This window comes from Pseudopodoces humilis, chromosome 2, assembly GCF_049639895.1.
Source record: "Pseudopodoces humilis isolate 2021_Gansu_Grassland_sample_001 chromosome 2, ASM4963989v1, whole genome shotgun sequence".
Lineage (NCBI taxonomy): Eukaryota > Metazoa > Chordata > Aves > Passeriformes > Paridae > Pseudopodoces > Pseudopodoces humilis.
In genome coordinates this window covers 23,799,622-23,813,270 of record NC_142201.1, presented here as the reverse complement: position 1 = coordinate 23,813,270, position 13,649 = coordinate 23,799,622, and the positions used below count along the sequence as shown (strand labels likewise).

Here is a 13,649-nt window from a genome sequence, read left to right as displayed (position 1 = left end):
CAAACCAAATAAAGAATTCTCAAACCATGATAAAGAATATTGGGAATTAAATAGAGGAGATCAGGCCATTTCAGCACTTCAAGGAAGAACTGAGTGTTTGCCTCAGGAAGTACTTTTTTACTGAAAAATTTTATTTTTATGGGAAGATGGAGAGGAGAAGCAAGTTGTGTGGTGACGCTGTAGTAGTGATAGATTTCATGGAAAAATCATTCTAATTTTTTCGGTCAGGAATTTTTAATAAATGAATGTTATTTTGATTTTACTTTCTCATGCTTTTATCATCTCAGAGTTTTCTCCCTTCCTTCTTGGCCCTGCTCTTCATACCCAAGAATAATGGGTCCCTTCCCCCTTATCTCTTAATTTTAAAAAAAATCCTGGACGAGGAACTAAAAACAACACCAATCCAGTAACTCCACAAATCTTCCAGTTCTTCTCATCTTCTGACACCATAGCACCATGTCTGTTGGTTATCACTCGGTTTCCTCTGTCTGCATGTCATAACTTTTACTTTGCAAGGTGCCTGTTATACTTCCTGGACAATGAGCTCTCCAAGGCTCAGATGTTCTCATGTGTGCTCAGTCCTCAGCTGACCTCTTAAACAGCCAGTGTATTTCTGGGAATCTTTGTCCTGAGCAAACAGAAAAAAGGCTTATTGTTAATCACCATCCTGAAATCAAATACTAAATTGGTTGTTAATTACAAGTTGCAATTTAATCTCACTGTTTTGCTGAAAATCCTTTAGTCTCTGTAGTGTCCCTTTATGTGTTCTGAATGTTGTTAATTTTGTTTTCTTTTTGCTATCCTTTGAAAATTGCTGTGTTTTGAGTTTCTAAAGCAGGTGCCATGTTTTTAGCTGTTTTCCAAACTTGTAAAACTTCTTATTTTCACAGTTTCACACAAACCTTTGATTCATCCAATACTCCCACAGTTTTTGACAGTATGACAGTATGAAGTGTTTTCTGCTTGTTTCACAACCTTGAAAGGACAACTCTGGTTACCTCCTGCATGTAACCAGTGACTTTTGATTTGCTTGATTTGCTGCTTCTAGGGATTGACATGAATAAGTTATTTCCCCTCTCCCTATATGTAGATTTTGCATCCTTTATTCATATAGTGTTCTCTCGGTTTCACTGGAAGTTCAAATATAGTTGAAAGTACAATAGCTGCAATATTGATCTAAAGTGTGGATAGGTTTTCTGCCTCTAGATTTATCTGATTTAAATACATTTGGAGTTGTAGGGAGAGGGACAGCACAGATGTCCCATACAGTATTAAAGTAGAATCAAAAGGATGGCACATACAAATACGATTTTGTGTTCAGCTTCTTGGGAAGATCTGGTATCTTGAAGCACCCTGTCTCTGAAACACCCTGAAATTCAAGCCTAAGTGACAAACCTGGTGTCCAAAACCTGCTGTTGTGAGTGGTGTGTAAGAAGAGTGGTATTTACCATTCATGCACTAGTTGACCAAACAGTGATATTTGTGGTTTTCAGAAATTTAGTTGCTGATTTGGGCTGTTGGATTTTCTACTGGGATTTAGCAGCACCTCTGGAGGAATGCAGGTAGGTTTTATTAGAGGAAAAGTGACCTTCCTGGAGGAGGAGGAGAATAAATCTGCTAGGAAGAGTGCTATCCAGAAAAAAAGGTTTAACTAATATTTAAAGAGTGCTTTTCTGTTTTGCCACACTCATCCCCTTCCAATCTATTATTGAACCATAAATATTTCTTTATTTATAATAATCCTTCTTTCAAGTACCAACATGAACCCTGCTGTCACATGTAGCTTCTCACCACTTAACAGATTCCTTGAGCACAGGAATGGGATATGTGAGTTACTTGAAGAAGGAGCTTCAGTTGTGTACTTCCTAATTAGTTTTTTTCTTCCACAGGGAGAAAGAGGCTTGCCGGGACTACAAGGTGTGATTGGGTTTCCTGGAATGCAAGGACCTGAAGGTCCCCCTGGGCCACCAGGGCTTAAGGTAAGAACTTAAGCTTTAGTATTCAAAACAATCAGATTTTCCTAAATTGTTGTCCCAAGAAAAGATAAAGCTTTCTCTTTTACTTTTCAGGGTGATACTGGAGAACCAGGACTGCCAGGAACAAAGGGAACAAGAGTGAGTTCTGTCTTACTTTCTTGCAATTCTGAGTCTTTGGGAATGGCTGCCTTCCAAGTGCAAGAGGAAGTTTCTGAGTTAATGAATGACATCCCCTTGAGCTGTAATTTCAAAATTCTCACTTTTACCTTTGAAGTTCTTGCTGCACTGGACAGACAGTGTCTTTATTAATTTGCATTGTTACCTGATACTTATCACTGTGTCAACAGCACTGGTGTTAATATGCCTCTAATATCTTCCTGACATACTGAAAGGCTTTTTTCCAGCTTCAGAATGAACCAACCTTATTTCCTCTTGCAAAATTCTCCCTTACATTTGCCATCTACCCTTGAAGCACTCCAGCAGAGAAGCTGACATAGTCATGAGCACATATGTGCTAAAAAGATACAGAGCAAATTAAAGTCAGGGACAAGGATTTCTTAACTTTGCTAAAGGAGGCTCTGAATATCTGTGATCATCCTGTTGTCATTTCTGTTAAATGGGGCACTTATATAGCACTCCTTTTAGCATATTATATTGGCCAGGGCCGTGCCTGTTTGGGTTTTGTGAGGTGCCAAGCTCTTTCTGAGAACTTTCACATTTCCTAAATGTCATGATGAAAGAGGATTCAAGTGACTTGGCCAGTAATGATGTATGCATTTTCAGCTATACCCTCTTGCTCACAGATTCTCAAAATGCCATCTCAGTTTTGTTCTCCCTTTGCCTGAAGTTGCTGGAGCAAATAGAACTTACTGAAGTAACTGCAGTTTTTGAGGTGTTACAGAGAGGGCATACTGCTAGATCAAGAAATCCATATTTCAATGCACGATGTTTGCGTTGGCCTGGGGTATCCTGAGTGTTAATGTGAATTGGCACCTCCTGGCTAATGTGTTTGTTTGCTGCAGAGTAAAATGTATTTTAGCAATTATAAAGTTCTGAAAGAAGAAAATACACTATCTGAGCTCAGGATTCCCACACATCTTTTCTGCTTCATAATACATGTTTTAGGAAATGCTGCATGGATAAGTAAGATGATAGGATGAAAATAATGTGCCAGCTTAAATGCCTGATTCATTACACTGAATAGCTGTTGGAGGAGAAAGAATTATCTCAGCCTGGTAGGAGTTTTGATAATAAGGAATTGATACACTGATGAGTATGAAAGACAGAGAAGCATCTTTATGGTGTGCTAACATTATCTTCTGCTATGAAGAGATGCCTATAGTAAATTTCATTTTGGGAATGGTGTTTGTGTGAAGGGGACACCTGTGCATTCCCTTTTACCTCTACATGAGGCTCTGATCTATTTCCTGCTGCTTAAAAAGTTACAGAAATATAAAAGGTTTCAGTTATTGAAATGGCTTTCAGTTATTCATTACTAAGGTGACATATTTGAGAGGTTTTGAAGATTAGAGCTTTCTTGTCAAGGAAGTTTCAAATGCTACTGATTTTTACTGTCAGATTGGAGATGGAAATAGGCCTGCAGCTTGTCCTTGCTGTTTTGTGGATTTGTCATTTCAGTTTTTGTTTTTCTCAATTGCAGGGCCCCCCAGGAGTATCAGGCTTTCCAGGAAACCCAGGCCTTCCTGTATGTATGAAGTATATATGTTTTTGCAAGGAACATCAAACTTTTAGTTGTGACATCTGACCTGGATTATTCCTTATATTGCTAATTTCTTTACTTTCTCTTCATGTAGGGCATTCCTGGACAAGATGGCCCTCCTGGTCCACCTGGCATTCCAGGATGTAATGGCACAAAGGTGACATTTACATACATTTATAACAGCATCTCTGTGTTGAAGTAAAAGCGTCCCTCAGGCATATGTTCCCTAAACAAAACCAATTTATCTGTTCCCCTTAGGGTGAAAGAGGTCCAGTAGGTCCCCCAGGTTTACCAGGACTGACTGGAAGTATAGTAAGTAGATTCTTTTCTGCTTGATTCACTTTTTTTTACGGCTTACTCTTGAAATGCAAATATAACTATAGGAAATTATACTGAGTTTAAGATATAATAAATACAGCATTGAGGAGCTATACTCAAACAAATCTGTTTTTTCCACAGGGACCTCCAGGACCTCCTGGAATGAAGGTACATTCTATAAATGTACATCCTACTTCTAACAATAAGAATTTATGTGATCTCTACACACTTAAAGACATGCAGCAGTCTTTACTTAAGGACAGAAAAGTTGTACTGCTTTGTTTCACTTTGCACCTCCCCACTTAATAACAATTGAACATATGTGTTCTGTGCAGAACTTGAAAGGGTAAGTATTATATGGACTACAACAGGAGGGAAGTCGTACATGTCATTAGTAACGTACAAACACTGTGGTGGCCACCCCATTGTGTATAAAGGCTTAGATAGGTTTTATGATTCAAATGTTTGGTTTTGTATTGACATTTGATTTATCTCAAAAGTTTCACATGGATAATGTTTGTGGAAGAAGGTCCTATATCCCACAATATGAGAATCATCCAACACATACTAGACAATTTTCATAAAGAAAAAAAATCAGACCAACTAACTAGGTATCTGAGTGCATTCTGTGAACTGGAGAATGAAGCATTGAATGACATCCAAGATGTCTTTAAAGTGAACAGATATTATCTGGAACTGTAAGCTAAATAAGTCTAAAAGCAATCTCAAATGGGTAATGACATGATAACCCAAGTTATTAAAATGTCTATTTCTCTTACTCTCACACAGAAAGAACTGACTCATTCTAGAAACACTGAAGTACTCAGATATTTCTTTGCTAGGCATATATGCATAGGTACAGAACTGAAATAAAATCACTTATTTGTAACTTTGTACAAAAACACAGGAAAAATGGGATATTTGCTCTCAAAAGAAGGGATATAAAGAAACGGATGGCGATCAGAATAGTTTTCTAAAGTAAGACTAAATGTATTCCTTTCCAGAAGAAAAAAGAACACCATAAATGGCCTTTATGTAAAAATTAGGTGAAAGCATGAAGATCTCAGCAGGGGAAAGAGATTGTGAGGTTACCACTTCTCTCAGCAGCCAGGTCAGATGCTCCAGTTGTGTGGTGACACTGTAGTAGTGATAGATTTCATGGAAAAATCATTCTGACTACCCATTACAATACAGGAAATGAGGTATGAAGATAGTTTTGGTACTGGAATCACTTCAGGCGGCTTTAGAGTACATTTGACAATTAAGATCTCAACTTCTAATATCTCTGTGTTTCAGCTGAATTAAAAGAAATAAAGGTGCTTTTTTAAAGTCAGCTTTCCAAGTGATTCCAAAGTATGCATAGCTACAGCTTTCCTCTCCTGGTGGGTTTGAATGTATTTGAATTCATGTTCAAGACTTACTCTTTTTCTTTTCTTACTATAGGGAGATCCAGGTGAAGTGATTGGTCTTATAAGTCCTGGTGTGCTAAAGGGTGAAAAAGGGTTTCCTGGCCAACCTGGACTGCCTGTAAGTCTAAATGATGTTTGGATAGTAGTGTGTTTCAATTAAAATTATATCAGTATCATGAAATTACCATATCACTTTCTTATGATGCCATTTGAATTTTTCATAGGGTCCACCTGGAGCTTCAGGGTTTCAGGGACCAATGGGGCCACAAGGCCCTCCAGGAGAGCAAGTAAGCTTCACTTCATGGTGATTTGCACTTCACTTACAGCTCTTTATTACAGGAATGTTCTCGAAGGTGTGTGTAGCAGGTCTTGGTTGGGATTTGGGAAAAACAGGTGTAGTTCCAGGCTTCATGTTCAGCCTTCTGAACTCTGCCATGGCAGAAATTCCTGGTCAACATGGGTTTTCAGTAGCAGCTGCTCCTACAGCCCTCTTCTCTTCTTGCACACTTGGAGGGTATTTTTGTGGGGGAGAGACTGTAACTGTTGGTCCTCCTTTTCTTTCTTCCACAGTTTAATTTATAGAAAATAAACTATATACCAAGCATCCATCGCAAAATCCAAATGTTTGCTGAGGTTATTCTTATGGGTAGCAGCACTGAGTATTAATGTAGAAGCACATTATCATCTGTCTGTTATTATAATAATTAATGAGATATCTTAGATTCCCTTTGCTGCTATTTTTTATTCTAAGTTGTGAATATTGCACAGCAAGAGCAAAATAAAATTACTGGGTTTAATGTAAAGATCTGCCTTTTTGCTGTTTTCATAGAATAAGGCATTATTCCACTTAGTGAACTCTATACATGTGCATGCTAAAATATATTGTCTTGTAGGGTCCCCCAGGGCCACCAGGACTTCCAGGCGAGAAGGTAACACTCTTTAATATAAATAATAAGTCCATTTCTTTATTTTTTTGCATACCAGATCCTCAAAGCTCTGGAAACTAATGGTCCAAAAGGTGTGGGCTTTTTTTATACCTTGGGATCTATTTCTCTGTCTTAATGAGAGATTTTTACCACTTTTCAAATTTGTCTTGCTGTTATCTCACTTGATCAAATTAGTAGTAATTACAGAATTCTATGGTTATTTGAATTAATTTTAAAATGTCAATTTTTCACTGAAATGTTGGGTAAAAGCATATTGACAGTAAAATTATCTGATGGATTTCAATCAGTTTTTTCACAAGTTGCTGTGACATAGGGCTTTAAAAACAGCAGGGAAGTTAGGACATGATTATTTATCTGTTTCACACATGCACTTAAAAGACATACTCTGTCTTTTATATTCTCCCTTAGCATTTGAGGAGTACATAATACCTTCATAAGTTTATACATATGCACGTATGCACTGCAGAAAAGAATTGACTAAGTGTGTGTAATTTACATTTTCAGGGCTACATGGGCTTGGGGTTTCAGGGTCCCAAAGGTGAAAAGGTAGGTCTCTTGTGAACTTCTAGAGAACAACTGTCAGAAATATTCTTGATACTTTGTTTTAAATAAAGAAAACCCTTGAAATCAATCAATGGAGAAAATAAACGCTGTATTGGAAGATTTGAGTAAAGCTGTAACTTACACCTAAATGAACAAAAGCAGCTACAGACTTTTTTAATGGTGATGTTACACCTGACATTAATTTAGGTCACCATCCTGTTTCCCAGCCGTGCCTGGAAAGCTACTTGAATTTGCAGTAGGCAAATTCTGGAAACATTTATTTTGTATATTAGGACTCACCACGAGATTTTTTTAAAATCAATTTAGTTCTAAGGGATGAGATTTGATGTGCTGTTCAGAATGATTGGAATTAATTGTTGCAGGACTCTAAGGTCTGTCTGCCTTACTTTGGTTTGGTAATGCACACATTTGAGGCAGATCTTTCAGTTGTCTCCTTTTATTGTGTTTTGACACAACCAGGAAGAGGTTTCAGAGCACACAGAGTGGTTTACTTTTGAATGAATCTAAGCTAAAAGATGTGCTCCAGGATCCCATTTATTCTCTCAATCAAATCTCATCAAATGGGAGGTAATACATGTCGGCTTTAATCTGTTACCTCTCACACTAAGAGGTCTCGGCTTAAAGTTCCTTATGTTGTGTTTCTGGGAGCCAAGAACTGCATGCTTTCAAGGGCTAGTCAGTAAATTCATAGTGTGTCTGAGTACTTCTCCAGAAGGTTTTCATGAGTGTCATTGACTGAGAGCTTTTGAGGTATAAGTAAATTATATTACTTAGGTAGGTTTTTTGTGTTTTTTTTTTAAACTGCCACTTTATTAATAGATTTTGAGTCAATATTCCTAATGGATAGAATTTTTTGCAACATGACACAGTGTTGAAATGAATTTTTTATCATGAAATGTATTGAAGAATGTTGGAGAATATGACATAGAAGTGTGTGGAGATTTCCTGGACTCCTCAGGTTTGTCTTCAGCAAAAGACAAATGATGTACATTACTGATTGACAGAAATTTATGCAGAATTTATGCAGTCTTTTCCGAGGTGTTTTACTGTTAAAGATAGAGCTTTTGCACTATAGAGAGAGGTGAGGCTCTGACCCTGCAATGGACACATGCATTGTAAAAAGTCATCCACAGTCATCATCTTGAAGCTGGCCTTTTTGGACCTCTATAAAGCTTTTGGAGCACTGTAAACTCTGAGTAACATTTTCCTTTAGCCATTGACTTTCTGTACCTGACCTCTTCCCTCCTAATTTCCTTCCTCCTGAAGGAGGCACTATAAAACTTTGGTACTATTGCTGTAACTATTTAAATATGTTTGTGATATTTGCTATTAATCAATTTCCACCTCAAGAGTACATTCAGAAATCTTGCTTCCGGGAGCCTCTGTTGGTAGCCAGTTACACAGTAGTGACTTCTGTAAGCCTTCATCTCACTGATTTTGCTGAAAAAAGGATTTAAAAAAAACTCATTTAGCTGTATTTTTTTAAAAAAGTGCTAGTTCTCTTTAATGTTACTGGTCTTAGCCATATTTGATCTCAGTGTCTTTCTGTTTTCAATGGACAATTCTGGATTTGCTATTGACAGGGAGAACAAGGGGTAAGGGGCCCCCCAGGACCCCCAGGACCAGCACCTCATATGAAGGAAAAAGGGAGTGAAATCATAAAGGGAGAAAAGGTGAGATGTTAAATGATTAAACTTCTTGTACTTTTCATTAAAATATAATCAGTAGGAATTAGCAAATAAAAGTGAAACAGGAAAAAGAAAATACAAAGTCAGAGCAAATTTTTCAAAAGATTTCTACCTGTTTTACTTCATGGATTAATTTTAATTTTCATTCTAGAAGTCTCTCTGAAAAGTTTATGATAGATGGTAAATGCATCAATAATTGCACAAATAAGTAAGCAGCAGATGACTTTCTGAGGAAGGAGGATTGATAAGGATAGGATATTGTAAAAATATTCTGAGAGCTTGAATTAAGTAGCATATACTCAACTTTTCATATACACATTAGTGAAATCTTAGTGCTAATGATTTTTTCAATTACTGAATTAAACAGTTGAAGCAATATATACTAGTAAAATAAATTAGCTTAATGGATTCATGTGTGACGTTTGTCTAATTCTTGCACATCATACTATTAGGCATAGTTCTTGAAATGGAGGATTAAAGGTGCTTTTGCTGAAATGAACAATTACTTATAACCTAAATGAATAATGATTAAGTTTTTGTTTACTAATTTACATTTTTTCAATAATTTCATTAGGGTGATCCAGGCGAAAAGGGCGAACAGGGAATCCCAGTGAGTATTATTATTATTTTACTACTATAAAATGGTAAAGACTCTGATAATGGCACTGAATATCTTTATACCTATTAGATAAAAGAAAACACACTTTAGAATCTGGCAGTATTTTTAATCTGGTGAGTATTTATTTTCCAGGGATTGCCAGGTTCAGGTTTCAAAGGAGACAAGGGTGAGCCTGGGAAGCCTGGTCCACGTGTAAGTATATTCAATTTTATCAATACCTTAATTGCAGTTACTGTATTCTTTCCATTAGCTAATTAAACTTACTAACCATTAGTTAAACAGCAAATTTATTATATTTTAAATAAGCAAGTTTTGCTGTTGGACAGGTGTACAATCAAGGTAGAAGTAACACGTGGTAATGCTGGTGTGTAATATTTTAGATAACTAAAGACATTTAATAGTAGCTTGCAGTGCTGAAGGTGAAGGCAAAACTCCCATTAATCCAAACTGATGAAAGATGAAGTCATTCCAGAATGGAAGAAGAAAGCAAAGAAAAAAAAATTATACTAGTGACCAGTGAGGATATAGAACTTCTCCATGAGTCATGCTGTATATGATAGCTTTCTTTCACAGCTGAGCAGCTAGAAAAATTGTACCTTTTCCTACATTGAAATGTGTTATATTGCATGTAAATGCATGTAAGGTATTCCAAGGAATTCTAAATTTCTCAAGGTGTGGGTCTTCATAAACTGTTAGGCACAGCACATTTGATTTTACTTCAATCTGAAAAGATAAAATCTCCCTTTCTACTATGCTTCAAAGTCAAACATTCTATTAACTTTTCAGTAAAGTTATGTGACAGGATTATCTTTTCTATTACATATGTATTTTTACTCTTATTGTAAATGAGGGCTTGAAGCTGGAGGAATAGAGACATGTTGGCTTAGAACTTTTTGAGGAAACCAGAACATACGAATTTATCAAAAGTATAGTTTTCAGTTTCTGCAGAATTCCTTGAACAAAGTTTCTAAGATATTTTATATATAATAGTTCAGGAAGTCATAGCTACTTCTGAAATTAAGCTAAGCGTTGAAAGATGAACAGATGTTACAATCTGATATTCTAATTTGATAAAATTAAACCATATAATTAATTCTGATCACAGTGTATATTTGAAGACTCTCTTGACTTTGCAGATCACAGTTTTAATTAATCTTTAAAAATTACTTGTAACCCTTCATTATAAGAGAGCATAGCTGCACACCGCAATGGTGGTGGCCTGTTCATGTTTGTTCTACCCTTTTTGTCCTTCAAATATGTTGTCTAAGACAATATGGGGGATAAACTGATGGGGTTATTTTTTAGACTGAACTACATACACTGTTACTTTGTGTATTAAGTATCTACATTTCCTTGGGTTTATGGGACAAATTCATATTGCTTATGCTACACATACAATCTAAGCACTGGGGCACCAAATGAGAGCCAGCCTCCAGTGGATCAGGGTACAAGCTGATGTCCCAGACCTTTTATGGTGCAGAGGAGGAGGAAGGGAAAATGCTGAAAAGTAGGTTTGTCCATCTAGATCACTTATCAGGTGATGACTGTTGACTACTTCAAGGGAATCTTGTGTTCTCTGTAGGTTAACATGGAAATCTAATCATTGTGATTTTACTCTGGAGGAGGGACTTTTGACTTCTAGTGTATCATCTGCCTTATGATTTGAATTTCAGTGTGAGGGAAGTGGAATTACCACTACATTACCACAAAATCTCCAAGGAGAGCCACTCTCCAAGCCTTCTGCTGAAACTGAATCACTGAATATCTATGCATAAATGTCTTGTGAAGTATATACTCTTCAGAGTGTGTATATAGAAAGGGATTGTTGTGAAGGAAAAAGATGGATCTGGTTCTAGTTTCCTGTGCTGTAGATATATTTTGTCTGGAAGACTCTGTGACAGGGAAATCTATGTTATTTCTGAATCTGGGAATGGATTTGCAGGATTTTATTTAATATGGCATCTTGGAGGGTGCTGGGTAATATAAGCATTAGGCATATTTACCATTTGTACCCTCTGCTCTGTTGGCTGCATTAGCACACTTTGCAATATTCATTGCAATAGCGATAATTTCGTTCTAGTATTCCATGCACTGTATTTAGAAATCTCATGTATGTGGTTGTTAAAGCAGAGTGAAACTTGGTGTTTTACAGGGAAAGCCTGGAAAAGATGGTGAACCAGGACTGAAAGGAGAACCTGTATGTATTTTACTCAATTTACAGTACTGTTCCTTACATTCAAAACAAAGAGCTGTCTGTGTATTATGGACAGTTGATATTTTCTAGCCTTCTGAATTGTTTATTTGAAGTTGTTGCTTTCAGTGAATTTGTGAGTTTTAAAATTTTTAAACTTTGCTGCTGTCACATTTAAGATCCACCTATATTTGTTTCTTCTGGTTTCACTGTCTTCTACACAAGGGTTTGCCTGGAGGGTTTGGGATTCCAGGACGGCCTGGGGATCCTGGCACCAAGGTGAGTAGTAGCAGCTTTTGCTTCCCTTCACACAAAATGAGTTAATAGCTTTTGTGGTGTGTTCATTGATTGCATTAAAGAAATGAATGCACATAAAGCAATATTAATTGAATGTTGCTAAGCTTTATGTCATCCAGAGACTAGGAGAAGCCAAAATGAAGGTAGTGTAGTTACCTCCAGTTTAGATCTCTTATCTGCGTTGATTAATGCTGGCTTTATTTTCACAAGCTCTTTGTCCAGCCAGCATGGGTATAAGTGTACTTCCCTAAAACCTCCAGTTTCTTTTCAAATAGTGCAAACCAGTACAGGCTTGCAAGCCAAATACTGCTGCTGTTTAATACAGCATTCCAGGTAATTACCATGTGGATGTTGTTTGAATCTGTAATCAAAGTGTTCATTTGTTGAGGAAATCTGATTTTGTTAGCAAAAAATTCTTATCTGGATTTAAAACATAAATTCTGTTTTGATTTAGGGTGACAAAGGGGAGCGAGGTTATCCAGGACCTCCAGGAAGAGTAAGTAAAATAAATTCATGTTTCATTTTAAACTTAAAAGAAAATCAAATTAAATTTTGTGGAAGTCAAAGTGCTCAAACAATGAGGAAAAAAGGAGATATTATGTGTAGTCTGATCTTGTTCTCTTCAGTCATGTCCATATTTTCCCTTAATGGAAGCAAAAGTTGGGTGCAGTTATTTATGTTTGAAATTTGGGAAAGGAATCCTCAAAGAACATGAATTTCAAGTGTTTTGGACTGTGAATATTATATACATTGCTAATCACTACACAGTGTCCAAAAGACAGTTCAAAAGAATAAATGTGTCCATTTCACATCTGGGAGCTAAACACCAGACAGCTGCTCACTCACTCATGTCCCTCCTCAACATGGGATGGGAAGGAGAATTGGAAAAAGGTAAAATTCATGAGATAAGAACAAGTTATTAATAAAAATAAAGTAACTACTAGTAGTAGGTGGTAGTAATAATTATGAAGAAAAGGAAGATAACAAGAAGAGAGAGAGAGGAATAAAACCTGAGGAAGACAAGTGATGCACAGTGCAGTTGCTCACCACTTGCTGACCGATGTCTGGTGAGGCCCTGAGCAGAAATTGGCCCTTATACACAAGAAGAAACCAGGGGAGAAACTTATGATTCTTTTAACACTTCAAATAAAGACTAGGGTTAGTCAGGAACAAATAGATGATTTAATGGCACTGCTTCCCAACTATGGGAACAAATTCCCAACATCTGCTAATTTGGTTTGGAAAATTGTATGTACTTCCTGAACACTGTATTGTAAATATTAGCATCCTATATACTGAGCTCAGATTAATGTTAGCAGAAATTGGCAGAACATAAGATTTAAAATAAAAGGTAATACAAACCTAATGGATCAGTGCTTAGACCATGTTAAGGTTTTCTGGCATCCTTTTTGAGGAAGATGCTATAAAAGCTCTCCACTTAATTGCAATTCATTGCAATTGCAACTTCACTGCAGTTGATATGAAGGCATTTGGGTAGAATTAATTTTCTCTAGTAATTCCTCAGCATCTACAAGCCTCTCACTTGCTGAAATTGCAAGTATAATCAAAACTGCTGAAAATTGTCAATAAAACTAAAATGGGGGATGATGAAGATCAGATGAAGATGGGGGAGATATGATGGCTCATTTGTATGTTTTTGATCTTTGTCCTGTGATTTAGATGATAGATGCTGGACCAATAGATACCTTTGGTGAAAAAGGAGACCCTGGAGTTTCAGGTTTGCCTGGACTGAAAGGTCAAAAAGGTGAAAAAGGTATGTATTTTGTCTTGTCTTTTTAATTGAGTTATACTTTTAGTTTTCTCGCTAAAGGAAATTAAAATTGTACTATCTGTGCTCAGGATATCTAATTGTACTATCTGTGCTCAGGAGCTCTATATGAGTGTAATTTTACAGTTATT

At 36.6% G+C, this 13,649-nt stretch overlaps 1 protein-coding gene across 2 annotated transcripts in view; it reads left to right on the top strand.

Annotated features, from left to right (window-relative positions):
- Nucleotides 1–13,649, top strand: part of COL4A1 (collagen type IV alpha 1 chain) — a 120,181-nt gene that overhangs the window by 64,928 nt on the left and 41,604 nt on the right. For both annotated transcript variants that reach the window (XM_014248595.2, XM_088050975.1), the window contains exons 3-19: nt 1,890–1,979; nt 2,070–2,114; nt 3,637–3,681; nt 3,791–3,853; nt 3,955–4,008; nt 4,156–4,182; nt 5,458–5,541; nt 5,648–5,710; nt 6,317–6,352; nt 6,875–6,916; nt 8,518–8,607; nt 9,197–9,232; nt 9,374–9,433; nt 11,394–11,438; nt 11,658–11,711; nt 12,184–12,225; nt 13,410–13,503. In XM_014248595.2, the coding sequence (XP_014104070.1) occupies nt 1,890–1,979; nt 2,070–2,114; nt 3,637–3,681; nt 3,791–3,853; nt 3,955–4,008; nt 4,156–4,182; nt 5,458–5,541; nt 5,648–5,710; nt 6,317–6,352; nt 6,875–6,916; nt 8,518–8,607; nt 9,197–9,232; nt 9,374–9,433; nt 11,394–11,438; nt 11,658–11,711; nt 12,184–12,225; nt 13,410–13,503 (970 nt within the window). The remainder of the gene's footprint in view (nt 1–1,889; nt 1,980–2,069; nt 2,115–3,636; nt 3,682–3,790; nt 3,854–3,954; nt 4,009–4,155; nt 4,183–5,457; nt 5,542–5,647; nt 5,711–6,316; nt 6,353–6,874; nt 6,917–8,517; nt 8,608–9,196; nt 9,233–9,373; nt 9,434–11,393; nt 11,439–11,657; nt 11,712–12,183; nt 12,226–13,409; nt 13,504–13,649) is intronic.